Genomic DNA, 26,445 nt, shown 5'->3' on the forward strand with positions numbered 1-26,445 from the left:
CACATTATTAAGCAAGCTACATGTTTCAGGCAAAATGGGGAAGAAAAAGGATCTCTCTGCTGCTGAAAAGCGGCAAATAGTGCAATACCTTGGTCAAGGTATCACAACATTGAATATTTCCAAAAGAATTGCGCATGATCATCGGACGGGGAAGAAATTTGTCACTGATTCACAGCACAAGTGGGTTCGTTCAGACAAAGGCAAGATAAGGAATATTTCTGCAAAACAAATGCGTAGGGTCAAGAGAGCAGCCACTAAAATGCCATTGAATAGCAGCAAACAGGTGTTTGAAGCCGCTGGTGCCTCTGGAGTCTCAGGAACTTCAGGATGTAGGATGCTCAAGAGGTTTGCAAGTGTCCTTAAAGCTTATTCGGCCACCCATAAACCCAGCTCACAAGCAAAAAAGGTTGCAGTGGGCTCAGGACTACATAAAGACTAACTTTCAAACTGTTTTGTTTACGGATGAGTGCCGTGCAACCCTTGATGGTCCTGATGGATGGAGTAGTGGATGGTTGGTGAATGGCCACCATGTCCCAACAAGGCTAAGATGTCAACAAGGAGGTGGTGGAGTCATGTTTTGGGCGGGAATCATGGGGAGAGAGCTGGTAGGCCCCTTTAGGGTCCCCGACGGTGTGAAAATGACCTCGGCAAAGTATGTAGAGTTTCTGACTGACCACTTTCTTCCGTGGTACAAAAAGAAGAGCCGCACCTTCCATAGCAAAGTCATATTTATGCATGACAATGCACCATATCATACTGCAAAGAATACCTCTGGGGCATTGGCTATAGCAGCCAATGCCCCAGAGGTATTCTTTGCATAAAAGAAGAGAAACTCATGGTGTGGCCCCCATCTTACCCTGACCTTAACCCCATTGAGAACCTTTGGAGCATCATCAAGCAAAAGATCTATGTGGGTGGAAGGCAGTACACATCCAATCAGGTGCTCTGGGAGTCTATTATTGCATCCTGATAAGACATTAAAGCAGAAACAATCAAAGAACTCATGAGTTCAATGGATGCCAGAATTGTGAAGTTGATCAAAGAAGGGGTCCTATGTTAACATGTAACTTCACCTGTTAAGATGTTTTTGATTAAAACTTTTTTTGATTTCAGTAAATATGGCCTCCTAATGCTGCAAATTCAGCAAATGACAATTTTTAGTTCTTTACAACCTATAAAATATCTTGAAACTCTGAGACTTCGAAACTCTGCATAATAATTTGGAACACTGCATTTTGAGTTTTTTAATTTAGGAAAAAATACTGTTATCATTGGGAGGTTTGTTCAATAAAATTTGAATTATACTCTTACAGTTGATGACTTGAAAATTATACTGACTGAATGTGCATTACTATTTAGGAAAATCTGAGCAAAGTGTAATTTGCATAATAATGTGGAACGCGGTGTATATCCAGCAAACATTTCATATTTATATATATGTTTAGGACCCTGACCATTTAGTGACTTGTAGACAGGAAGTCATAGTCTTAATTTAGTTCTGTATCTAACTGGGAGCCAGGAAGGACCTGAGAATTGGAGTAATATATATATTTTTTTTAGTTTTGGTTACACTTTGTGACACTGTGTGTATGTCTGTCTTTCTCTCCCATTCTCCAGTACAATACCAGGAGAGGGATATCCCAGGAAAAGGGGTGTATTTGCCCCAAAATGAGTTCCACTGAAGAAGAGGACAATGATTATGAGCCTCTGGGGTAAGACAACAACAACAAAAATAATAATAAATTAACATTTATAGGCATAATAGGCATTAAGACAATTGAGACTTCATTATGCACAACTAAAAGCAGAATAAATGTCTGTGAGTGTGTGGGATAAAACCGTCACCTTCCTGCTGTATGTCTTCATTTGTGTGGAAAGTAGCATCATTTCTGCCTGGCAACAAAAGCTGATTGGATGACTATTACTTTCTGAGTTTTTCACTTTTGACACCACCACCATCAATAACAATAATAATTAAAGCTGCAAGCAGCGTTGTACGGGCCCGAGCACGTGCGCACGTCGGAGAAGACGCTGTTCGACGGCCGACATGCACCGCATAGCCGTGAGAATGCCATGTACATCAAAACATCACAACAATAATGCGCAAAGAATAAAGAAAGCAACGTTTCCATCCACCAACAGGTGGCGCTATAGGGGAGTGGCACAATGGGCATATGTCCGTGTTCAGGCCGGGTCCAGCATCCACCCTATGAAGTTTGGTCAGGATCGGACAATGTGCGATGTTTCCAACAACCAACAGGTGGCGCTATACGCGAGTGGCAATATTGGCATATGTACGTGTTCAGGTCGTGTCAAATGTCCACCCTATGACTTTTGGTCAGGATCGGACAATGCAGGCAGGAGTTTTAAGTGACTTTGTGGTTTTGGCGAGCACTGGCGAGTCGTAAAAGTTTGAGGGTCTGCCACGCCCACACCTTTGAGATTTTGAACAATCCCTCAATACAAGTTGATCCCCCATGGCTGAAGAGTATCCTGACCAAGTTAGAAGGCTTTACCATTAAATCTGTAGGAGGAGTTCGATCAGACGCCAGGTGTGGAAACAGAGTGACGATTCCAAACACCAACAGGTGGCGCTATAGGCGTGTGGCATCATAGGCATATGTCCGCGTTCAGGCCGGGTCCAGCTTCCACCCTATGACGTTTGGTCAGGATCGGACAATGCAGGCTGGAATTATAAGTGACTTTGCGTTTTGTGGCGAGCACTGGCGATTCGTAAAAGTTTGAGGGTCTGCCACGCCCACACCTTTAAGATTTTGAACAATCCCTCAAGACAATTTGATCCCCCAGGGCTGAAGAGTATCCTGACCAAGTTTGAAGGCGTTACTATCAAATAGGGATGCAACGGTACAGTGTGGCCACGGTTCGGTTTGTATCACGGTTTTTGGGCCACGGTTACGGTTCGGTTTCGATATATCAATATTATCCTGCCGCTAACACGCATTAGGTTATATTTGTCTTTTCTATTTCAAGTCAACAAGGTGCTTCTACTCACACTTGCAGAGTAAGTAAAATCACAAAATGTATTTTAAACAAGGAACACTATTCTGGCCTTCTGTCAAAAACAGGCAATATTAAATATAGTAAAGTGCAGTATACTGTAAAGTAATGTGAAATGTAAACATTGACTTTATTCAATAAACTCAAACAACAAACATTGTCATTCACACTATACACCCTTAAAGAACAACAGAACAAACCTTCTCTCTCCTAGTCACTTCGTACAGTTCTGGAATTATTTTGCTGCTGAAATGCGTGCGGGAGGGGATATTAAAACGAGGATCAATGTCAATGGTCTTTATCATGTGACGGAATCCCGTGCCTAAAACTACTGAATAGGGCTGCATGTCTTTCCCTATGAAGACGTCCATTGAGTTGGTTATTGCCTTGTGTTTTTCGGAATTATAAGCATATTGTTGCTGAAATGCTGCAGCAATAGATGGTTGTGTTTTCGGCGACAAACCGTGCTGCTCCACTTAGAGTTACAGCCGGGTGATGACGGGGCAAGTGGCTCAACATGTTGGATGTACCTGTGGAGTAGGCGATCGTAGGAAAGCAATGCTTGCACACTGTGCTTTGCTTGCTAACGATCTTTTTCCCTTTGTCATCATACTCCACACTGAACCCAAAATGTTCCCATACAGCTGATTTGTAAGATGACGGTGCCTCTTCAAATTTTCTTTTCTCCGTTTCTTGTTGACTCGCCATGATCGTGCTGCAACAGGGAAAGTTTTGTTTCTCCTCACATGGATCTCCAGCGTCTGCATTCAGAGCGCTGATTGGCTCTTGGGAAAGTCAGTACAATTCTGATTGGTTGTTGCATGGTTGTGGAGCGCAGAACTCATCCCCTGGGTCCCAAGCAGTCATGCTGTCGCCCAATACATGCGTGCATTCATTATAGCCACATATTAAATTAAAAGTTTAATGTCACCCATACCGTAATATCGCGGTTCACCTGGGTCAACCGAACCGAACAGGGCGAACCGCACGGTTCGCTAAAATACCGAAAACCGTTGCATCCCTACTATCAAATCTGTAGGAGGAGTTCGATCAGATGCGAGGTGTGTAAACGGCCAAAAACAGGCAAAAGCGCAGTCAAAACGCACATGCCTCTCAAAATTGCCGACTTCCTGTTGACTTGCCACCATGGCGTCAATACACTTTTTGGTGCGTATGGGCAAAATGTTTTACTGAATTTGTGTTGAGCTATGCCAAACTAACCCCAATGCATAGGGGTATTTGCAATGTTCTAGGGGGCGCTACAGAGCCATTTTGCCCCGCCCCATAACATTTTAAACGCAAAAGATCTTAGAATTCCCGGCATAACGTCCCTGTCAAATCTGGTGAGTTTTCCAGGAAGTAATCCATAATAATAACAAGAAACTGAGCAATCATAATAGGGCTTCGCTGCTTAAGCAGCTTGGGCCCTAATAATAATACAAATATATTTATTTAATTAGCTATTTGAAAGCTGAAAGTTACTAAATACAAATTAAGGCGAAATATACAAGTTTCTGTGGGTGTGTGGGAAACAACCTGTTAGCATGATTTCTGCCTGGCAATGAAAGCTGATTGGATGAGAACTAACTGAGTTTGGCAGCTTATCAGAAAGTAGAACCCAACCCACAGTAGAGCAGGAGTGTGTAGTAACTTTTGTATTTATAAAGGCAATTTTTCTCTATCAGATATTTTGCCCAGTTGTTTTCTAAGTCAGTAGCTACCTGAAATCAGAATGAAACTGAATCTCTAAAAATGCTTACCCATCAAAAGTTTTAGCTTAGCTGATGAACACCAACAGGTACGAGAATTCTTTCCCAACCAATTTCCCCAGACTTTGCTGAAGGTCTCAAGTGGCGTTCAATCAAACAGGGCTGCTCCTTGAAATGTCTACATCCCAACAGTAAAACAAAAATGTGGTAATCAATTCAACAGTTTGGCATTTTGTTTACACACATTTTTCACATCTCTCCCAAACTACATGCAAAATACTACCGCATTTTCTAATAACAATCAAGAAACTAAATAGATAGTGTCACATGTGAATGCATGGAGAAAAAAAATCCTTTAAAAAAGCAGAATGCCTGGATCAATAATCAGAATATGTTTGTGTTGGTGTGTTTGTGTGTGTGTTTGTGTTTGTGTGTGTGTGTCTGTGTGTGTGTCTGTGCGCGTGTGTGTGTGTGAAAAAAAATACAGCTCCATCCAGCTGAATAGATCACAGTCTCCCGTACCGAGCTGTGTGTCCATGAAGAGTGACCAGTCCAGGGAACATATAGTTAACTTTGCAGAAGAAAGTGTTCCTGCTGGTCAGAGGTGAGTAGTAATGAGGGCTTTCCACAGGAAATATAATCATCTATACAGTCAAATTACATGTTATGGCAATGTATTGCAGACAGGAATAGGACTTGGGTCATTTTGACCGTAGTGATTCATTTTTTTTTTTACATAAACTTCTGATAACGTTGTGTTGGTGTGTGTGTGTGTGTGTGTTTGTGTGTATGTGTGAAATACAGCTCCATCAAGCGAAAGAGATCACTCTCTCCTACCCCCACCTGTGTGTCCATGAAGAGTGACCAGTCCATGAATCATCCACCCTGCTTTACAGAAGGAGGTGTTCCTGCTGGTCAGAGGTGAGTAGTAATGAGGACTTTACACAGGAAATACAATCATCATTTGAAGTTCACCTGAGGTATAAAAGTGTACCAAAGGTGTTTGACGTGTCTTTTAAGCTAGACATGTATTTAAGACGGGCAGTTCAAGATATTATTTTTTTTTCTTCAGCCATGAAAAGTAAACATTATATGCATACAAAATGTATGACCTGTAAAGGAGACGGACAAGATTAATAATATTACCCTTCACATTGTCAGAAGCAGCTGAGCCCCCCCTAAGGGTGAAATGCTAGAACTATAATAGTGTCGTCCTGGTGGATTTATGTAAGTCTGTAGCTGCAAGCAAAATGAAGCTGAATCAAACTCCACTTTTAGCTCAGCTGATAAACACCAATAGGTATGTCAATTATGTCCGACCAATTTTCCCAGATTGTCTTAAGGTCTCAAGTGCTGTTCAATCAAACAGAAATGTTCCTTGAAATGTCTACATCCCAATGGTAAAACAAAAATTTGGTAACCATTTTAACAGTTTGGTATTTAGTTTACACACATCTTTCATAACTCCAGACTACATGCAATTAACAAATACTTCCACTTTTTCTAATGAGAGTTAACAAATGAAAAAACTTAATTTGAAAATGAGAACAACACATAGCAAAAACACATGGCGATTTTAGCCTGACATTTCTGGTGGGGCAAATTTGTCACTGTCACAAAAATAGAGGTAGCCGATTATTATAAGCAGTAGGCCTATAGACCAGTAATATATACTATGGGCTGCATTTTGAGTGCCAGCAGGGAGCAGAAGTCCTATTTCAAATACATTTCACATGCACATGCTTAAGCTTGCTTAAGATGTTGCCTATAATACGGCATTGATGTAAAATGATTGCAACAAAGTAAAAAGATTAGACAGACACATAGCTCAAATAACTTGCATACTTTATTAAGCTTGTGGCACACGTGTGGCATGCAATATGAAGCAAAAGGCACAACTGAAACAACTAACAGCAACAAAACATGCTGCTAAATGAACAAAACTTTGTTCTTGCAGTTTGCATTGATACATCCATCAGCTCCAAAAACAAAGTTTGACTCACAAGTCTTTTATTTGTCAGATACACAAAATGACACAGGGTCAGACTGGGCACTGAAATTCTTACGACAAGGCGCCGCCCAAAAACCTACCATAACATTACATCACATAACATAACATAACAAACCATGACGTACACCCTGTACAAGTACTAATCCATCCATTGTCCAAACTGAGTCTGCATTAGTACCAATTCCATAAAGAAGGCATGGGAAACAGAACAGTGCTCGTTTTGATGTGCTAGCAGTTAGCCATGTCTTTCTTACCTCAACCTGCACTTAAGCAGCAACAGGCCCGCACTTCTTTTTTTTTTTTTTTTGTATTCTTTCTATGTCGTTTTAGAAGCAATATTTATTGTTATACCAGGTTTTTTAATGCTCTTAGCTTGATTGTTCTCCCTTGTACGTCGCTTTGGACAAAAGCGTCTGCTAAATGACTAAATGTAAATGTAAATGTACATATCATTCCATCTTAAAAGTTCGAGACACTTTCTCACCAGGCTGTAGCAGTCGTCTGGTCTGAGTGGCCCAAAACATTTAATTTCTAATTTCTCTTCCAACGAAAATGTACTTAATTGCACCCTTAACAAACAGTCTACATTATTCATTGTAGTCTGAATTAAATCACTTCCAAAATACTTGAAAAATAGCGATAGCTAGCATGCAGTAACGTTACTGGCATTGGTCTGTCTGATATGATCTAACTATGTTTTTTTTTCTTGGTCAAGTGGTACAGTTCTCGCAGTTTTCGAGTAACAAGGCAGATTTCCTGGGGCACATCTGAAAGTGCCCTACCGCTCAATGTTAACTTTCGCCTGTGTGTTTCACGCTCATTGGTGTTTCCATGGTAACAGTGGGGCAGCGTGGGCCGTTGCCCCACCGGAAAGGGAGGGACAGTGAAGAGCAGCATTTCACAGACAAGAAATACACACAAATCAAATTACTCCAAAACAAGACAAAATGCTTGTGACTTTATTCACACACATATTCACTCTACTTTGCATTCAAAATATATATATACATACTGTATATATATTTTAGGGCCGGGACTCGATAAAAAAATTTAATCAAATTAATTAGAGGCTTTGTAATGAATTAATCGAAATTAATCGCATTTTAGTCTCATATAAATATTTGACCTGAGAACAGTGAGAAGTCATTTTTTCACATGGATTTTTAGTATACCATTGAATAATGACTGAATACATAAGCTTAAGTAACAAGCTTAAGCTTTCTGCACAACAACGCCATCTGGATCTGGTGGGGAAGTGCCCCCCCCTGCCCCTAATGTAGAATCTCCACTGTCACATAGCAATCAAGAAACAAAATAGAAAAGTGACAAGTGAATGCATGGAGAAAATAATAATCCTGAAAGAACTATCATAATTCCTGGAGAAAAAAAACCTATCAATAATCAGAATATGTGTGTTTGTGTTTGTGTGTGTGTGTGCGTGTGTGCGTGTGTGCGTGTGTGTGTGTGTGTGCGTGTGTGCGTGCGTGTGTGCGTGTGTGCGTGTGTGTGTGTGCGTGCGTGCGTGCGTGCGTTGGTTTGTGTGTGTGTTTGTTTGTGTCAAATATAGCCCCATCCAGCAGAAGAGATCACACTCTCCCGTACCAAGCTGTGTGTCCATGAAGAGTGACCAGTCCAGGGAACATATAGTTAACTTTGCAGATGGAAGTGTTCCTGCTGGTCAGAGGTGAGTAGTAATGAGGACTTTCCACAGGAAATACAATCATCTATACAGTCAAGTGACATGTTATGGCAATGTATTGCAGACAGAATTAGGACTTGGGTCATTTTGACCGAAGTGATTCTTTTTTTTTTTTTTTTTTTTTTACCTATACTTCTGGTAACGTTGTGTTGGTGTGTGGTGTGTGTGTGCGTTTGTGTGTATGTGTGAAATACAGCTCCATCAAGCGAAAGAGATCACTCTCTCCTACCCCCACCTGTGTGTCCATGAAGAGTGACCAGTCCATGAATCATCCACCCTGCTTAGCAGAAGGAGGTGTTCCTGCTGGTCAGAGGTGAGTAGTAATGAGGACTTTACACAGGAAATACAATCATCTATACAGTCAATTGAAGGTCTAGATATTTGTATTTGGGCTTCAGCCCTGAAAAGTAATCATTACATTTATAAACCTGTAAAGTAGACAGTAATGTTGAACTCCACATTGTCACAAGCCTAAGCCCCCCTAAGGGTGAAGTCCCAGAACTTATCTTGAGAACCATTTCAGTATATTTTGTAGGATTTAAAAAAAACGTTGTAGTGGTATTTTTGGTAGATTATGGGTAGAAGGGTAAACGATCGGTATACCCAGAAAGAATACTAATGATTGGTTAAGACCAGTCACCTGACCCTAACAGAGAAACAATCTGTTTCCTCAGAAGTAATATTAAGAAATGATTGGCCACACAGGACCTTTACTTTTTCGTTGATTAGCAGTGTCGATTGCCTGATTTTTTAAACGATTGCATTTAGTTTTGTATATTTTGCATTGCACATAATGTTATGGCCAGTAAGTGCAGACACTTCATGATATGAGCAGTAGGTAGCTTTGACGTTCAAGGTAAGTGACGTGTTGCCAAAATGAAACCCCATGTCAAATAAACAGCAAAGCCGAAATGGCAATAGTTTGACTACCAACCTAACACAACCTAACACTTAGTTTACTTACGCTAGTTTGTAACTATTGACATGTTATTTGACACCGTGTATGAGTTTGATTTAGAAGCCAGTTGTGTATGAAGCCGATTAACTGTAATAAAAGAATGAAAAGTAAAGGTAGTAGTATTAACCCATCATTAATTCATATTACTTCAGTCGGAACAGATAATTTCTCCCTTTCGGGCAGGTGACTGGTTTTAACCAATTATTAACTAATATTACTTCCGTGGAAACAGATTGTCTGCCCGTCAACCCATTGTCTACTGACAGTGATCATTCCAGTACCACCATATTTTCAGAAGGTGGCAGTATGACACCGACCAGAGGCGGACTTGTCATCTCTGACTTTTCTGTTCAAATCAAAATGACTTCCTAAGTAAATTAATAGAGTTAAAGAAAGATCTTCAAAATTACACTGTGGAAATATTTTAAATCAAATCTATATTTCCTCCTTGAATTATTTTGAATCAATAGACTCCAATTCCCTGAAATAGCATAACATGTTATGGCAGAGTATTGCAGACAAAATTGGATTTGGGTCATTTTGACCATTGTGTTTTTTGTATTTTACATTACTGATAACTAAGTGTCTGTGTGTCTGTGTGTGTGTGTGTGTGTGTGTGTGTGTGTGTGTGTGTGTGTGTGTGTGTGTGTGTGTGTGTGTGTGTGTGTGTGTGTGTGTGTGTGTGTGTGTGTGTGTGTGTGTGTGTGTGTGTGTGTGTGTGTGTGTGTGTGTGTGTGTGTGTGTGTGTGAAATACAGCTCCATCCAGCAGAAAAGATCAAAGAGATCTCACTCTACCCTACCGAGTTGTGTGTCCATGAAGAGTGACCAGCCCATGGATCTTCCATCCCGCTTTGCAGAAGGAAGTGTCCCTGCTTGTCAGGGGTGAGTAGTATTGAGGACTATAGGTCCATACAGTCATTTAAAGTACACCTGAAGTATACAAGTGTACCAAAGGTGTTTGACTTGTCTTTTAAGCTTGATATTTATATGAGATGGGTGGTTCAAGATTTTTTTTAGTATATAGTATCTACATGCTAATGGCAACCAAACTAGATAGATATAGACGTTATTAATCCTGCGGTGAAAATCAGGTATCTTGCGAGAAATGTTTCTAACGAGAGAAAAACACTAGGCTGGAAGGTTTATACATGTCTGAACTCCATGGGACATAAAAAGGCCTGAGAGTGGTAAATATTACAGAAAATTCAATTAATCTGACTCAATTAAATTAGTAAAGGACCTACAGTATTGCCAAGCAGTGTATGAGACAATTGTTTGATGTCATGGCACAACACACAAGGAGTTATATGAAAGGTTATTGATGATCAGTTTAGTAATATAATAAACAATAATAAGAGAAGATCCTAACACTCAAAGACAGGAGAGGAGAAACTGCAGCAGAAAGAGAAGAAGAAGAAGAAGAAAGAGTGCCCACATACTCTAAAGTGCCTAGTTTTGTACTTCTAAACCTGATTGTTCAAATCCTTGATTGTGATTGGCTAAAAGCCGTTGTAAAATCCAGCATTACCTTACAATTTGACCTGATTACATTCCATATTACTGCGCAGCGAATGGCAAGGCATTCATATAGCGCATTTCATACCCAGTGTTCCATCTGGCTGTTGTGTTGCTTCAAGGGTTGCGTGGCAACGATTTATTTAGGAACTATAATTTTTAGTGGCGGAAGAATGACGGTTTATCATTAAACTATTGTTTCTTAAATTGAATTGTCTTTATTTATGAAACCATATAAAATATGTGTAGTAACAGGTTTAGAAAAGCAATAAGCCCCGCGAGTCCGTGCTTTGCGCTGATTTTAGAACAGGTAAGGGGGTTTAACGGCACTCCGCTTCGCGTCGTGCCTAACAACTCCCTTACCTGTTCTAAAATCAGCGCAAAGCACGGCCTCTTGGGGCTTATTGCTTAAATGAAGACCCATTGCTATGCATATAGCAGGTACTTCAGAATGAAACCATGATCACACTACTGACCACATCAGAAGGATCAATTCAAGATCATTTGTATACATTTGCACATAACTTGGTAAACACGAACATCCTGAGGTGTGTGTGTGTGTGTGAATGTGTGTGTATTTTTCTGTTCAGAGGAGGAACAAGTCAGTAAAGTGACATAGTAATAATAAGGAGGGACAAGCACAAATCCAGCAGCCCTCCTGTGTCAGCAGGTGAAATGTAGTGAGAGTGAGAGAGAACGACTGCAGAGGAAATATGAAACAAGTCAATTAATCAGCAATCACATGAGAGAAGAGCACAGTGCTGAGGGTAGTTTGTATAAAACTCTTCAGACAGAGTGGCAGTTATACAGACTAGAATAGGGGGAAACTCTTCAGACAGAGTGCTAGTTCTATCGTATGCACCTATATACCTGACCTTGATTATAAAAAGAAAATGAATGCTAAGTATAAATATGCTCTGCGCTATACAAACAAACAAGAGCAAGTGCTGAGTGCTCACTCTATGGCTGATAATATGCCAAAAAATGACATCACTAGCTTCTGGAAGGAGGTAAAAACCCTTAATAGGGCTAAAGCATCTCTTCCAAGCAGTATAGAGGGGGTAACTGATGTAGTGGCAATTGCTGACCTATGGAGGCAGCATTATGTAGAGCTGTTTAATTGTATTAAATATGAGCCTTATCATATTGGCAAAATAGATCAAGAAAGTATTTGTTTTATCCCCAATGATGTACTTAGTGCCATAGGGCAACTTGCAGACAAAAAAGCTAGTGGCCTGGACAACATCACTGCAGAGCACCTTAAGTTGGCTGGGCCCAGGTTGGCAGTGCTATTGTCTATGTGCTTTACTGGAATGGTGACCCATGGCATATTGCCAGAATCCATGATATCAGTAGTCCCAGTTATCAAAGATAAGGCTGGTAAAATTGGAAGTATTGATAACTATAGACCCATAGCACTTGCCAGCATTCTCTCCAAAGTGCTAGAAAGATTAATCCTTGACAGGATAAGTTAATTCATAACCACCACTGACAATCAGTTTGGCTTTAAGCCCAAGCATAGTACTGACCTATGTATTTATGCTCTGAAAGAAGCAATAGACACATATAGAAGGCAGGGATCTACTATGCCTATAGGGTTTATTGATGAATCCAAAGCATTTAACCGCGTCCACCACTTTAAACTGTTTAATAAGCTCAAGCTTCGGGGTGTGCCCAGTATCTTAGTACGCATCCTAGCTTACTGGTAACCAGAGCATGAGTGTAAGATGGGGGAACATCTTATCTACCTCTTTTAATGTTGGAAACGGGGTCCGGCAGGGGGGTACATTATCCCCAGCCCTTTTCAATATCTTTATGGACGACCTTTCCAGGCAGCTGGGGGAATGCAGTACAGGTTGTATGATAGGTGATTCCCTGGTCAACCACTTTATGTATGCAGACGACCTAGCTTTACTATCCCGAGTACAGGTGGGTTTCAACAGCTGCTTAACATCTGCACTAATTATGGGGTTGATTTTGATGTTAAATATAATGCCAAGAAGAGCGTGGTAATGGTCTGTAGAACTAAAGAGGACATGGATATTAAGTTTCCTGCCTTTCATTTTTCTGGGCAAGCTCTGGGGGTGTCCAATAGTACCAAATACATTATCACAAACACGTTGGAGGATGATACTGACATGTTTAGACAGAGGAGATTGCTCTATGTCCAAGCTAACATGTTGGTTAGAAAATTCCAAAACTGTACATATGATTTATGATTTACATATGTAAAAATGTATTTGTTTAGAGCCTACTGCACCCCTCTATACAGCTCCACTCTGGGTGAATTACAAGAAGGAGAGCGTCCGTAAATTGAAAGTAGCCTATAATGACTGTCTTAGGATACTCCTGAAGAAACCCAGGAGTACTAGAGCCAGTCAGCTGTTCTGTAATATGGGTCTAACCCCCTTTATGGCCTTGCTGAGGAACCTTACAGGGTTCGAATTATCTTTTTGTCTCTAAGGGGGACTCTGTCAGATTTTTTTTCTGAAAATATCCCTTTAAATAGTGTCCTCTAGTCTATTGGGTTTTAGGAAGAGAAATTAACTAATTTAGATATAAAATATGGCACAAAAATAAACATTAAAGATATCTGCTGAGATAGGTGCTAATTATACTGTAGCATGGTAGGGATTTGCAGCTCAAGTGAGTAGGTAAACGTTGTAAGCTAGAGTTCACTAGCTAGTTATAGTTGGCGGAGCTATTGTTATATCCAGCAGCTGATTATGGAAGCTATCACCGTCTGTCTGCGGGCTCGCGTGGCTCACTTACTCACGACCAAACAGAGCAGGGCGCTTGACACCACAGTCTCAAACAGGCTGTGCTACTTGAGTCTATTTTATTTCGTACTCTAAAAAAATTACAAATTAAGTTCACTAAATCGGTTGTTACGTGTGAATTTGACGATCTAATAGGGCTAGAAATGCCACTGGTCTTGTCATTTGCAATGCAAGTAACTAATTTGAAGACGACATACACATGCCGTCGTCTTAAACTTGAACACAAGGAAAATGCATCTGGCAGAAATGAAAAAAGCCATTGTCCTACCATGATGTTTACTGTAGATGTATTTATCTCAAAAGCACGTTAAGCTAAAAGCACAAGACTTCTTCGGACTTTATGACCTGTCAAATTGATCGTATCTACTATACGGTTGGCTCTAGCCTAGTGGTGTGGTGGTGAAGTGAGTCATGCTGCCTTCATGAGCATAAGGTAGGCTACGGTCTGGCTATGTCCCGTGGTATGGTATCCTATTTTAATTCAACGTCTTGAATGGTAAGAAACCACACAGGGTTAACATTAAATTACAATGCCACGTATGGCAGACCCCCTCAGATTTTTGACTTTGTTGCTTTCATGGGAGCTAGTCCTCACTCTATGGGAGCTCGGCTCCCTCTGGCTCCCACGTAATTCGAACACTGATCTGATGACAGACCCTGGCTGCAGCTCTGTCAAGTACACATCTAAGATCTGGGAACACTGGCATAAGTGACTTTTCTAGCCCTTCTTTCCTTGTGTACTTATATGTATTTAGGATTGTATTTACGTATATTTATATGTAATGTATTGATTATATGTATTGTGCATCTTCCATATGGTCCTAGAGCCTGTAATAAAGTTTAATAATATGACTACATTAGGGGGAAACTCTTCAGACAAACAGTAATATAGACTACATTAGTGGGAAACTCTTCAGACAGAGTGGCAGTTATATAGACTACATTAGGGGAAACTCTTCAGACAATTCAATTCAATTTAATTTGTATAGCGCCATAACAATACAATTGCCTCTAGGCGCTTAACAGAGCCCAGAGCCTAAACAGAGTGGCAGTTATATAGACTACATTAGGGGGAAACTCTTCAGACAGAGTGGCAGTTATACAGACTAGATTAGGGGTAAACTCTTCAGACAGAGTGGCAGTTAGACAGACTTGATTAGGGGTAAACTCTTCAGACAGAGTGATAGTTATATAGACTACATTCCTGCTTGACTGATAGTGCTGTGCAAACTGACAATTTAGTAAGTTATTTAAAAGTTGTTCTTCTTTTCACACAGAGACCAACCTTGTTCAGTAAATGTTGAAATGCAGCAGTTCCACAAATCCCATCTTCAGAAGAAGTTTCAGTGTCTGATTGAGGGAATCACAAAGCAGGGAAACCCCACACCCCTCAGTAAGATCTACACAGAGCTCTACATCACAGAGGGGGGGAGAGGAGAGGTCAATGATGAACATGAGGTCAGACAGATAGAGAGAGCCTCCTGGAGAGAAGCAGCACAAGGCAGACCAATCAACTGGAATGACATCTTTACACCTTTATCTGGACAAGACAAGCTCATCAGAAGAGTGCTGACTAAGGGAGTGGCTGGCATTGGAAAAACAGTCTCTGTGCAGAAGTTCATTCTTGACTGGGCTGAAGGAAAAGCCTATCAGGATGTTCACTTCATATATCCTCTTCCTTTCCGAGAGCTGAACCTGATGAAGGAGCAAAAACTCAGTCTGGTGGATTTCATTCAGCACTTCTACCCAGAAATAGGAAATCAAGCAATTTTCACTAATTCAACGCACAGAGTAATGTTCGTCTTTGATGGACTAGATGAGTGTCGACTTCCTCTAGATTTCGACTCCAACCCAATGTGTTGTGATGTGACAGAGCCAGCCTCAGTGGACGTGCTGCTGACAAACCTCATCAAAGGGAATCTGCTTCCCTCTGCTCTCCTCTGGATCACCACCCGACCAGCAGCAGCAAATCAGATTCCACCGACGTGTGTGGACCAGGTGACAGAAATAAGGGGATTCAGCAACCCACAGAAAGAGGAGTACTTCAGGAAGAAAATCAGTGATGAGAACCTGGCCAGCAGAACTATCACACACCTGCAATCATCCAGGAGCCTCTACATCATGTGCCACATTCCAGTCTTCTCCTGGATAACCGCCACGGTTGTGGAGAGAACTTCAGATGAATCTGAGAAAGTAGAAATGCCAAGGACTCTAACTCAAATGTACACACACTTCCTGAACATTCAGACAACCATAACAAATGAAAAGTACACAGTGAGAAAAGAGATCGGTGAGGAGATGATTTTTAAACTGGGGAAACTGTCTTTCCAACAGCTAGAGAAGGGCAATCTGATCTTCTATGAGGCAGACCTGAGAGAGTGTGGTATTGATGTCACAGAAGCATCAGTGTACTCAGGAGTGTGTACTCAGATATTCAGAGAGGAGGCTGGGCTGAACCATGGAAAGGTGTACAGCTTTGTGCATCTGAGCATTCAGGAGTTTCTTGCAGCTTTATATGTGTTCCTCTGCTTTAGCAACAGAGAGAAAAATATGCCTGACCAACAGCAAACCACTCACCTCTCTGCTCTGTTCAGAGCTGCAACACTTCATGACCTGCACAAAACTGCTGTGCATCTGGCCTTACAGATTAAGAACGGCCACCTGGACCTTTTCCTCCGCTTCCTTCTGGGCCTCTCACTGGAGTCCAATCAGAATCTTTTAAGACACCCTCTGCCCCAGACAAGAAGCCAGTCGCAGAGCTCAGAGCAAACAGTCCAGTATGTTAAACAGATGATCAGAGTCAAAGATGATGATTCAGACAGAAAGATCAACCTGTTCTACTGTCTGAATGAGCTGAATCACCATGCTGTCGTGGAGGTCATTGACAGGAGCTCAAGAACTCTGTATGTGGACATACTCTTACCAGAAAAGTGGAAGACTAGCAGATTTGGGTTTCAGATTTCAGAGGAGCAGCTGGATGAGTTTGACCTGCAGAAGTACATAAAGACACCGGAGGAAGACCTGACTGAACTCCTCAGTCCCGATGAAGTTCTGCAGAAGCTGGTGCCAATCGTCATATCTTCCACATCAGCTAAGTGAGTAAAATACTGTGTGGGGGGATTGAGTTAGCTTGCATGTGTGTGAGAGATTTCTCTGAAAGTTTTTCAGTAGATGGCAAATCATCAATATGGTAACTAAACTACGTCTATAAACCAAATTTGTACTCACCTGAGTAGAGCAAACACTCCTGATCAGTCTCCCTGCCAACAGCAGAATATGGATTGAAGGTCTCTGTTGAGTGTGTGTGAGCTGGTGTCAGTGGTCACAACATCCACATCAGCTTGGTAACATACTGTGTGTGTGTGTGTGTGTGTGTGTGTGTGAGTGAGAGAGACAAGTTAGATGGAGTTCCCTGGTTGTCAGTAGACGGCACATCACCACATTGATCTAAAGCGGGCACTATCTATATCTTATAAACATTTATAAATGGCCAGTTAATCAGGGACAAACAAAAAGAAGACACTCCCGCAGCAAAGTCTCCAAAAAATGACCTCAGACGGTGAGATGTTAAACATATCAATGGCAAAAAAAAACACAGAGTCGAGGAAATAAAAGTTAAATATCTATTTGAAAAAATACAAAAGCACAAAGGACACGGGCATATACAATGGCCGGCTGAAGTCTACACACAGTTCAAAATGTACACCCTTTGTTGCCTTACAGCCTGAAATTCAAACATAGTGTCGGCCTGCCTCCTCGATTACCTTTAGAATAAAGCCAAAATTCCGTGCGTAAACGTTATCCCTAGAAAAACAATCCTCTTCAAAATAATAATAAAAATAGTAATGCATTGTCGTGTGAAAAACAGGAACAAAAAAAGAAATACCGCTCTTCTGACCAGACCCCGAGCTGAATTAATTCCTCCGTATTACTATAATCCTTTAACTCGCTTTGTGATTGGTCCAGAGAATGCAGCAGGTAGAAGAGTTTTTTTTATAAATTAGTAGAGGTTGCTCAGGTAGGATTGGACGAGGGCCGTTCAAGGGAGGAGTTTTGCGAACGGTCTATTGTGGGTTTATTGGAAGCTCATTCGGCACATGCGTTAAATTAGTTAAAAAAAATTAACGGATTAATCCTGTAAATTAATCATAACGGGTTAACGCATTATTTTTCACAGCTCTAATATATATATATATATATATATATATATATATAGCCTAGATGCTTCTGAAGCTCTGTCTCATATACACGTACGTATAAAGTATATATGGGCCATTATACCGAATTCGTGTAATATGCAGTCCCTCAACAATAAAACTATTTACAAAACAATTAGGTATTTAGGCATAGATATTTACTAAGAAAATGTTATGGTCTATATAAACCCAATGCATTAAATGAGATAGTGATAAGCTAAATATATACAAATATATACATACTTGGAATATTTAGATTTAGTGTGGGTTTAATTTTTAAATAAATAAACTATACTAAAAAAATCATGTCCCCAGTTTTCACGTCACTACCGAAACACAAGAGTTTTAGTCCATTGGCTGAGCCTTTGTTTTAGCCACGACCCTGCATTTTTGACCATGCAGTGACACTGCATCCCTGTCCCTCATGGTTGAATGGTAAGTAGCTAGATCCCATAGTTTTTATATAAATGTGTTCCAAAGTCTGAAAATCGACGTGTAACCTTAAGAATTGTCACTACCGAAACCCATGTTTTCTTCAATTAAGTAAACCTTTTGGGGTTTCATGCAAAATCTTATATTTGTATGTGTGTACACCTCTTCAAAAGATTTGTTTGCAAGCTGTGTGCTTGCTAGAATTCTTTATTTATGCTTAAAGTTAGCTAGAATTGTCACTACCGAAACAGTCACTACCGAAACATATGGTAGTGACCTGATGATTTCAGTAGTGACAAAATGACATGGTAAGTAGTTCAATCCCATCATTTTTAAATAAATGTGTTGTGTGGACTAAAGGGGGGCCGGAGCACCTTTTGGAAGATTTTAGGAGAGAAATGAACATCCATCCAACAGTGCAGTCACTACCAAAACAGTGCAGCACTTCCGAAACACTGGATGTTTTGTAAAAAAATAAGTATATTCAGTAATCAACTAAAATGTTATGATACTGATTGGATTAATGTATGTTCAATTTCATCAATCAACAACTCTGGAATCAATATCATTTTACAAAGAAATATTGCACTTAGATTTTGATGAATTGTATAAATTGAACTTGAAAATTTGGTAAAAATTAAATTTTTATGGATTTCATTGTGAAAACCTTCAAGAAATATTTGTAAAAATACTCTTTAGAGAAGGGAAGGAAACACAATCTGAACAGCCAATTATAATACTTTTTTACTATAGTAAATGTGATGTTTCGGTAGTGACAATTTTTGGAAGAGGAAAAACATTCCAACACATTCTGAAAATACAATATAAAAATGGACTGTTCTTTTACTTGATATGTGTACTTTAGATACGGTACAATATACATACGGACAATGTTTTGGGAATAAAGCATAAACAAATTAAAAATATTTCTGACCTGACTTTGCACCAATTCAGTAGAATGGCTCATATAGGTGTCCCTGTGTGTATGTGTGTTATCAGTGTGTTTGTGTATCCGTGTGTATTTGTATCCCTGAGTGTGTGTTGGGGGATAGAGGATTGATGATTCATATTCAGATGTATCGTGATGTTTCTCCCAGGCTGTTTAACTCTAACCTGACAGAGAAGAGCTGTTCCCATCTGGCCTCTGCCCTGACCTCACACTCCTCAAGTCTCACACAGCTGGAGCTGGGGGGCAATAAGCTGCTGGGAGACTCAGGACTGGAACTTTTATGTTCCGCTCTTTCTCATCAAAACTGCAAACTGGAGGAACTACAGTAAGCATACTTTCATGTAATGTGTGTGTATGTGTGTGTGTGTGTGTATGGGGGGGGGGGGGGTATTTTTAGTTGAATTGTAAATGAATTGTGTTTATTTTGGTGTTAGTTCCTTTGGTGAGCTTTAGGATAATCTAGTGTGTGTGTGTGTGTGTGTGTGTGTGTGTGTGTGTGTGTGTGTGTGTGTGTGTGTGTGTGGTGTGTGTGTGTGCGGGGATATAGGCTAGATCAGGGGTCGGGAACCTTTTTTGCCTGGAGAGCCACTTTTACCATTTTTTTTTTTTTTTATCTCAGAAGAGCCACAAAAAGACCGTTACAAGAAGGGGTTTGGACATTTAACTAACAGTTACTTTTATTCAACAGAGTTTTTAAAATTAATTTTCTACTAGTTTTAAAAGTTATTGTACTAGTAACTTAAAATGTAAATGGCTTTGGGAAATGACAGAAGTTAACAACGTTACAGCGTAACAACGACATGAAGTTAACAACGTTGACAACACAACACTCGAAATTGAACATTAGGCCTACCAGAGATAAATGCGACTTCTGGTGCTGCATAGACTTGCTGATGGCCTTGTAGTCTGGCACATATTCAGTGAGGTGAAGCTTCATGCAAGCATTGAGGCTTTCATCGTTTAAACGCGAGCGCAGGTTCGTCTTTATATTTTTCATATGTGAGAAAGATTTCTCGCATGCATAAGTGGAACCGAACATGGGTAACACGGCAATACTAACATATTGCAATGTGCGTTATGTAATGGGCAGTTCATTCCAAGTTATTAGAAGCAGTTCGTCTTGAGATGGAAGCTTTCCCATGTCAGTCCACTTGTGTTTGCTCGCAAGCTGTGCTCGCTGACGTGCGATTCCTTCCAACTGATCGTTCACTGATTTGAAGTTAACTTGCCCACCCAGATGCCAGACGAGGTCAAGTCGGCAACTTCTATTTCGAAATCGCCGATAGAAACACCAGGGATGCACAATATGTTTTTTTTCCTTTTCGATATTTTTCTCTAGCCTATCAACTTTAACAATGGAAGTTTTCTCGTTGACGGAAATGTAGGGAAATCTGTGATTTTGTTAGATATTGGCATGGCAACCAGGCGCGAATGTAACAATATTATGCAGGCTATGGTTACGGAGTCAAGTGAGGTGGAAAGTTAAATTAAATAACTCAGATAGACCTACGTATTCGCCACGAAGCCTTGTCATTTTAATATAACTAGTATTGACTGTTATTTAAGCCTTCTACTAGGCCTAGGCTGATCCCTTGATTCCACGTTTTTTTTCTCCAACCCATTTCGTCCAAGAGCCCCAGCCGTCAGCAAAAGAGCCAGTGGTGGCTCGCGAGCCATAGGTTCCCGACCCATGGGCTAGATGATTAATATGCTGATGTCTCATGATGTTTCTCCCAGGCTAAGTTATTGTGACCTGTCAGAGAAGAGCTGTTCCTATCTGGCCTCTGCCCTGACCTCACACTCCTCAAGTCTCACACAGCTGCAACTGAGTAACAATAGGCTGCTGGGAGACTCAGGAGTGAGACTTCTATGTTCTGCTCTTTCTCATCAAAACTGCAAACTGGAGAAACTACAGTAAGCATAATTTCATGCTATATGTGTGGGGAGGTGAAATACTAATGGTATTAAGGTATTTTAAGTTAAATTACTTGTATTTATGATGGTGTTAGTTCCTTTGGTGAGCTTCAGGAGCATCTAGTATGTGTGTGTGTGTGTTGGGGGGGGATTAGAGGATTGATGATTAATATTCAGATATATCATGATGTTTCTCCAAGGCTGATGGACTGTAACCTGACAGAGAAGAGCTGCTCCTATCTGGCCTCTGCCCTGACCTCACACTCCTCAAGTCTCACGCAGCTGAGCCTGGGTAGCAATAAGCTGCTGGGAGACTCAGGAGTGGAACTGTTATGTTCTGCTCTTTCTCATCAAAGCTGCAAACTGGAGGAACTATGGTAAGCATAATTTAATCTTATATGTGTGGGTTGTTGAAATATTAATAGTATAAAGGTATTTTTTGTTTAATGAATTAACTAATTAATTGTATGCATGTTGGTGTTTTTTCCTTTTGTGGTTATATGAGAGAGAGCTTCAGGAGCACCTAGGCTGTATATATCTCTCTGCGTGTGTTTATCCCTGAGTGTGTGTGTGTGTGCGTGTGTGTGGGTGTCCCTATGTGTAGGGATGGGAATCGAGAACCGGTTCTTTTATTAGAACCGATTCTCAGCGAACCAATTCTTTGGAATCGTCAGCCAAATTCTTTAATGGTTCTGCTAACGGCCCTTTGTACGTTGCGCACGTGAGACCTTTTATAGATTCTTCAGACTGCAGCAAACATTCATCTCTAACTATCCAAGGTAAACTCCTCAAAAGTGATCACAACCACTCACTGTGTGAAGTGATTTGCCTTTATGTGAGTAGTCGATCAAGTTATCTTCTGTCCCTTCGTTTGAATCATACATTTTAGCTCCGGCATTGATCTCCCATTATTGATCACTTGACGTTTGGATTGAAAGTCCAGTTTTGACAAATGTTTTATCGTAGCAGTGTTAATTATTAGAAGCCGTGTGTTATCAGCAAACGTTCAGGTTGTCGTGTTAACCACAATTAAATGTTAAGTTTAATAATGGGATTTAAAATCATCAGCTAAATTGATCCATTATTAAACTTAGCATTTAATTGTTTAACAGAATGCCCGATGTTGGACACTGTCATATAACTGACATAGCTACGCTAACTTAGCTAAAGAATTTTCAATTTTCAGCCCCTTTCATTGAGGCAGAGGTAGTGTTTGCCTCCCCTCTGTTCCTTCAATGTGGCTTTATGTCAGATAATCAAATTCGGCGATTTTGTTAGTGCCATTTGTTTCATTGTGTTAACCTGCTTTCACTATATAAATAATCTCCATTTCCATCCAATTGAACTGATGATGACGTTCAGAGTCAGACAGGTTCAGAGGCTGATAGTCTGTCTTAGTCACAGGCTACAACTAGCACGTCTTGTGCACCTCTAGCCCATCCTTTCTTTGAGGCAGGGAAAAATAAAATGATCTTGTATCCTCCCGGAGAAAGCAGACATGCTTATTTTTCTGCAAACAATGGTTGATGATCCATACATTTGATGGCTGCAGACTTGATGGTATTTGCCACTGCTAGTTTCATTTTTGGCAGCTCAGTTCAAACAGGCCTACCCTTTTAAAAATAGGAAGGAACATTTTAATTTCTAGGAACATGTTTAAATTAAACAGAATACATTTTATTTAAGTTATGTAAGTTTTATTTTAATCTTAGTTTCTACAGAAGAATTTCAGTTTTATATTTAGTTTTTGGTTATTTTAAAAATGTAAATGTTTATGTATACATACTGTATATGGTGTGTGCAGCATTATAGAAAAATAAATAAAAGAAAATGAATGTAAATAAACCTGTTTGTGCTCTTTTTTTCACCCCTTGCCCAATAACATTGACAAGAGAATAGATAATGAATCGGTAAGCAGGAATCGATAAGGCATCGGAATCGTTGAAATGTTATCAATTCTCATCCCTACCCATGTGTGTGTGTGTGTATGTGTGTGTGTGTGTGCATCCATGATTGTGTGTATGTGTCTGTGTGTGTGTGGTTTTGTATCCCTGAGTGTGTGCGTGCGTGTGGATGTGTGTGAGTTTGTTCCCCTGGATATGTGTGTGTGTGTGTTTGTATCCCTGACTGTGTGTGTTTCGGTGTCCCTCTGTGTGTGTTTGTGTGTGTGTGTGTGTCCCTATATGTCTGTGTATATCTGTGTTTGTGTGTGTATCCCAGAGTGCATGTTTGTGTGTGTGTGTGTGTGTGTGTGTTTGTGTGTGTGTGTGTGTGTTTGTGTGTGAGTTTGTTCCCCTGGGTATGTGTGTGTGTGTGTTTGTGTCGCTGTGTGTGTGTTTATTAGTGTGTATGTGTGTGTGTGTGTGCATCTATGATTGTGTGTATGTGTCTGTGTGTGTGTGGTTTTGTATCCCTGAGTGTGTGTGTGCGTGTGGATGTGTGTGAGTTTGTTCCCCTGGATATGTGTGTGTGTGTTTGTATCCCTGACTGTGTGTGTTTCGGTGTCCCTCTGTGTGTGTTTGTGTGTTTGTGTGTGTGTGTGTGTGTGTGTGTCCCTATATGTCTGTGTATATCTGTGTTTGTGTGTGTATCCCAGAGTGCATGTTTGTGTTTGTGTGTGTGTGTGTGTGTGTGTGTGTGTGTGTGTGTGTGTGTGTGTGTGTTTGTGTGTGAGTTTGTTCCCCTGGGTATGTGTGTGTGTGTGTGTTTGTGTCGCTGTGTGTGTGTTTATTAGTGTGTATGTGTGTCTGTGTGTGTGTGTTGATGTTTGTGTGTGTGGGGGGGAATAGAGGATTGACGGATTGATTCATATTCAGATGTATCATTATGTTTATCCCAGGCTGTTTGACTGTAACCTGACAGAGAAGAGCTGTTCCTATCTGGCCTCTGCCCTGACCTCACACTCCTCAAGTCTCACAAAGCTGGACCTGGGGCGCAATAAGCTGCTGGGAGATTCAGGAGTGAAACTTCTATGTTCTGCTCTTTCTCATCAAAACTGCAAACTGGAAAAACTACAGTAAGCATCATTTCATGTAATATGTTTGGGTAGGTGAAATACTTATAGTAAACAGGTATTTATTTGTTGAATTAATTAATTATATGTATGTTGGTGTTTTTCCTTTGGTGGTTATGAGTCACTCAGCCCCCCCTTCAACGTTCAAATTGCGTCAAACTGGTCTCTATCGTTTGTGCTGGTTTGTGCTGTTAAATTAATTATTTTGCTATTATGGTTTTAAAGATATAACCGTTTTATTTTTCACACGTGACGTCACCCCCCTCAATGTCCAAATCTCATAAAATATAGTCTGAATCGTTTGTGATACGTTTGTGCTGGTCTGGCTGTTAAGATAAACATTTGTGCTACTATGGTTTTTAGGTTATTGTTAAAACTATATTCTTCTCACTTGTTATGTAACTTTGTGCCACTGGGCTGGTGAGGTCATGCATGGGCAAAATAAAGCTTTAAAATTAACTTAAAAACTATAGTTGTTTCGAATTGAAGGTGATGTGCAGAACTCAAATGCACGACTCAGAACTCAGAGGTTGAATAAAGAACAAACGTTTACTGGCAGGATACTGTACACATGTAGGCAGTCCAGAAACAAGCCAACATAATCCAAATAGGGCATAGGCAATAAAATAGTCGTTGTCCAGTCTGAGGTCCGAACCACGAGTAAACAATGAATATATACGGAACACAGAGAAATACAATGAACATTATTAACCTGAAATTACGAGAACGCAACGAGTAACAAGATTACACAGACCCTGAGCACGTACATTATCATTCAATACCTTCCCTTTCAAAGTAACTTCTAAATATACTTACCTTGGAGTTAATGTACAGGACACATTTTGCTTTAAAGAGAACTTTTTCTCCTCTCATGACAAAAGTAGATCAGCTCTTACAACGTTGGACCCAACGTCCATTGTCGGTAGCAGGACGAATTAATTCAATAAAAATGTCTATTCTCCCAAAGTTTACATATCTCTTTCAGAGTATTCGTGTTTTTATTCCGAAGTCTTTTTTCCGTAAATTGGATGGAGTTATCTCAGCATTCATTTGGAATCATAACCCTGCCAGAGCAAGGAAAAGTATCCTAACACAACCCAAATGTTTTGGTGGCATAAAGCCTTCCTTATATGGTACAATGCGGGCATCAAGCAATTTAAAGATCTTCATCATAATGGAACTTTCGTCTCCTTCCAATATCTGTGTGATAACTTTAATATTCCTAGAACTAATTTCTTTCATTTTTTCCAAATCTGTAACTTCAAGGAAACAGAACTGACAATAGTTGAATAAATATTTATTTTAACAGCACAAACCAGCACAAACAATTGAGACTATTTTAGTGAGATTTGGACGTTGACAGGGGCTGGTAATGCACATGTGAAAAATAAAACGGTAATATATTTAAAACCATAATAGCACAAATATTTCTTTTGACAGCACAAACCAGCACAAACTTAGCACAAACGATTTAAACTATTTTTGTGAGATTTGAATGTTGACAGGGGGCTGAGTGACGTCACGTGTGAAAAATAAAACGGTAATATATTTAAAACCATAATAGCACAAATATTTCTTTTGACAGCACAAACCAGCACAAACTTAGCACAAACGATTTAAACTATTTTTGTGAGATTTGAATGTTGACAGGGGGCTGAGTGACGTCACGTGTGAAAAATAAAACGGTAATATATTTAAAACCATAATAGCACAAATATTTCTTTTGACAGCACAAACCAGCACAAACGTAGCACAAACAATAGATACATTTTTTACGCGATTTGGACATTGGCAGGGGGCTGGTTACATAACAAGTGGGCAAAGTAAAGTTTTAATAATTACTTAAAAACTATAGTAGCACACATTTTTATGTTAACAGCCAGACCAGCACAGACGTATCACAAAAGATTGAGACTATTTATATGAGATTTGGACATTGAGGGGGGTGACGTCACATGTGAAAAATAAAGCGGGAATATCTTTAAAACCATAATAGCAAAACAATTTTGGGACTATTTTCATGAGATTTGGCCGTGTACGGGGGGTGAGTGATGTCACAGGCCAGAAAATATAATTTTGGAATACTCAAAACCCACACCCGCACAAACGATAATTTTACGACAAAAACCAGCACATACCTAGCACATACAAACAGCAGTGCTATTTTAATATTTTGAATGAGACGGAGCCAACTTCACACAGGTCTCTCTGCTTGTGTGTGTATCCCTGAGTGTGTGTGCATATCCGTGT

The 26,445-nt window shown here is 40.2% G+C and overlaps 1 protein-coding gene across 4 annotated transcripts in view; it reads left to right on the forward strand.

Annotated features, from left to right (window-relative positions):
• Positions 1-26,445, forward strand: part of LOC308370470 (NACHT, LRR and PYD domains-containing protein 3-like) — a 49,807-nt gene that overhangs the window by 3,094 nt on the left and 20,268 nt on the right. For all 4 annotated transcript variants that reach the window (XR_013968777.1, XM_080845120.1, XM_080845121.1 and 1 more), the window contains exons 2-12: positions 1,618-1,712; positions 5,215-5,331; positions 5,532-5,648; positions 8,306-8,422; positions 8,634-8,750; positions 10,153-10,278; positions 14,969-16,786; positions 19,417-19,593; positions 21,006-21,182; positions 21,383-21,559; positions 24,022-24,198. Coding sequence is in view for 3 of the 4 variants with exons in the window: in XM_080845120.1 (XP_080701246.1) it covers positions 1,669-1,712; positions 5,215-5,331; positions 5,532-5,648; positions 8,306-8,422; positions 8,634-8,750; positions 10,153-10,278; positions 14,969-16,786; positions 19,417-19,593; positions 21,006-21,182; positions 21,383-21,559; positions 24,022-24,198 (3,164 nt within the window). In the remaining variant the exon portion in view is untranslated. The remainder of the gene's footprint in view (positions 1-1,617; positions 1,713-5,214; positions 5,332-5,531; positions 5,649-8,305; positions 8,423-8,633; positions 8,751-10,152; positions 10,279-14,968; positions 16,787-19,416; positions 19,594-21,005; positions 21,183-21,382; positions 21,560-24,021; positions 24,199-26,445) is intronic.

Source organism: Sprattus sprattus, assembly GCF_963457725.1.
Source record: "Sprattus sprattus genome assembly, chromosome: 9".
Taxonomy (NCBI): domain Eukaryota; kingdom Metazoa; phylum Chordata; class Actinopteri; order Clupeiformes; family Clupeidae; genus Sprattus; species Sprattus sprattus.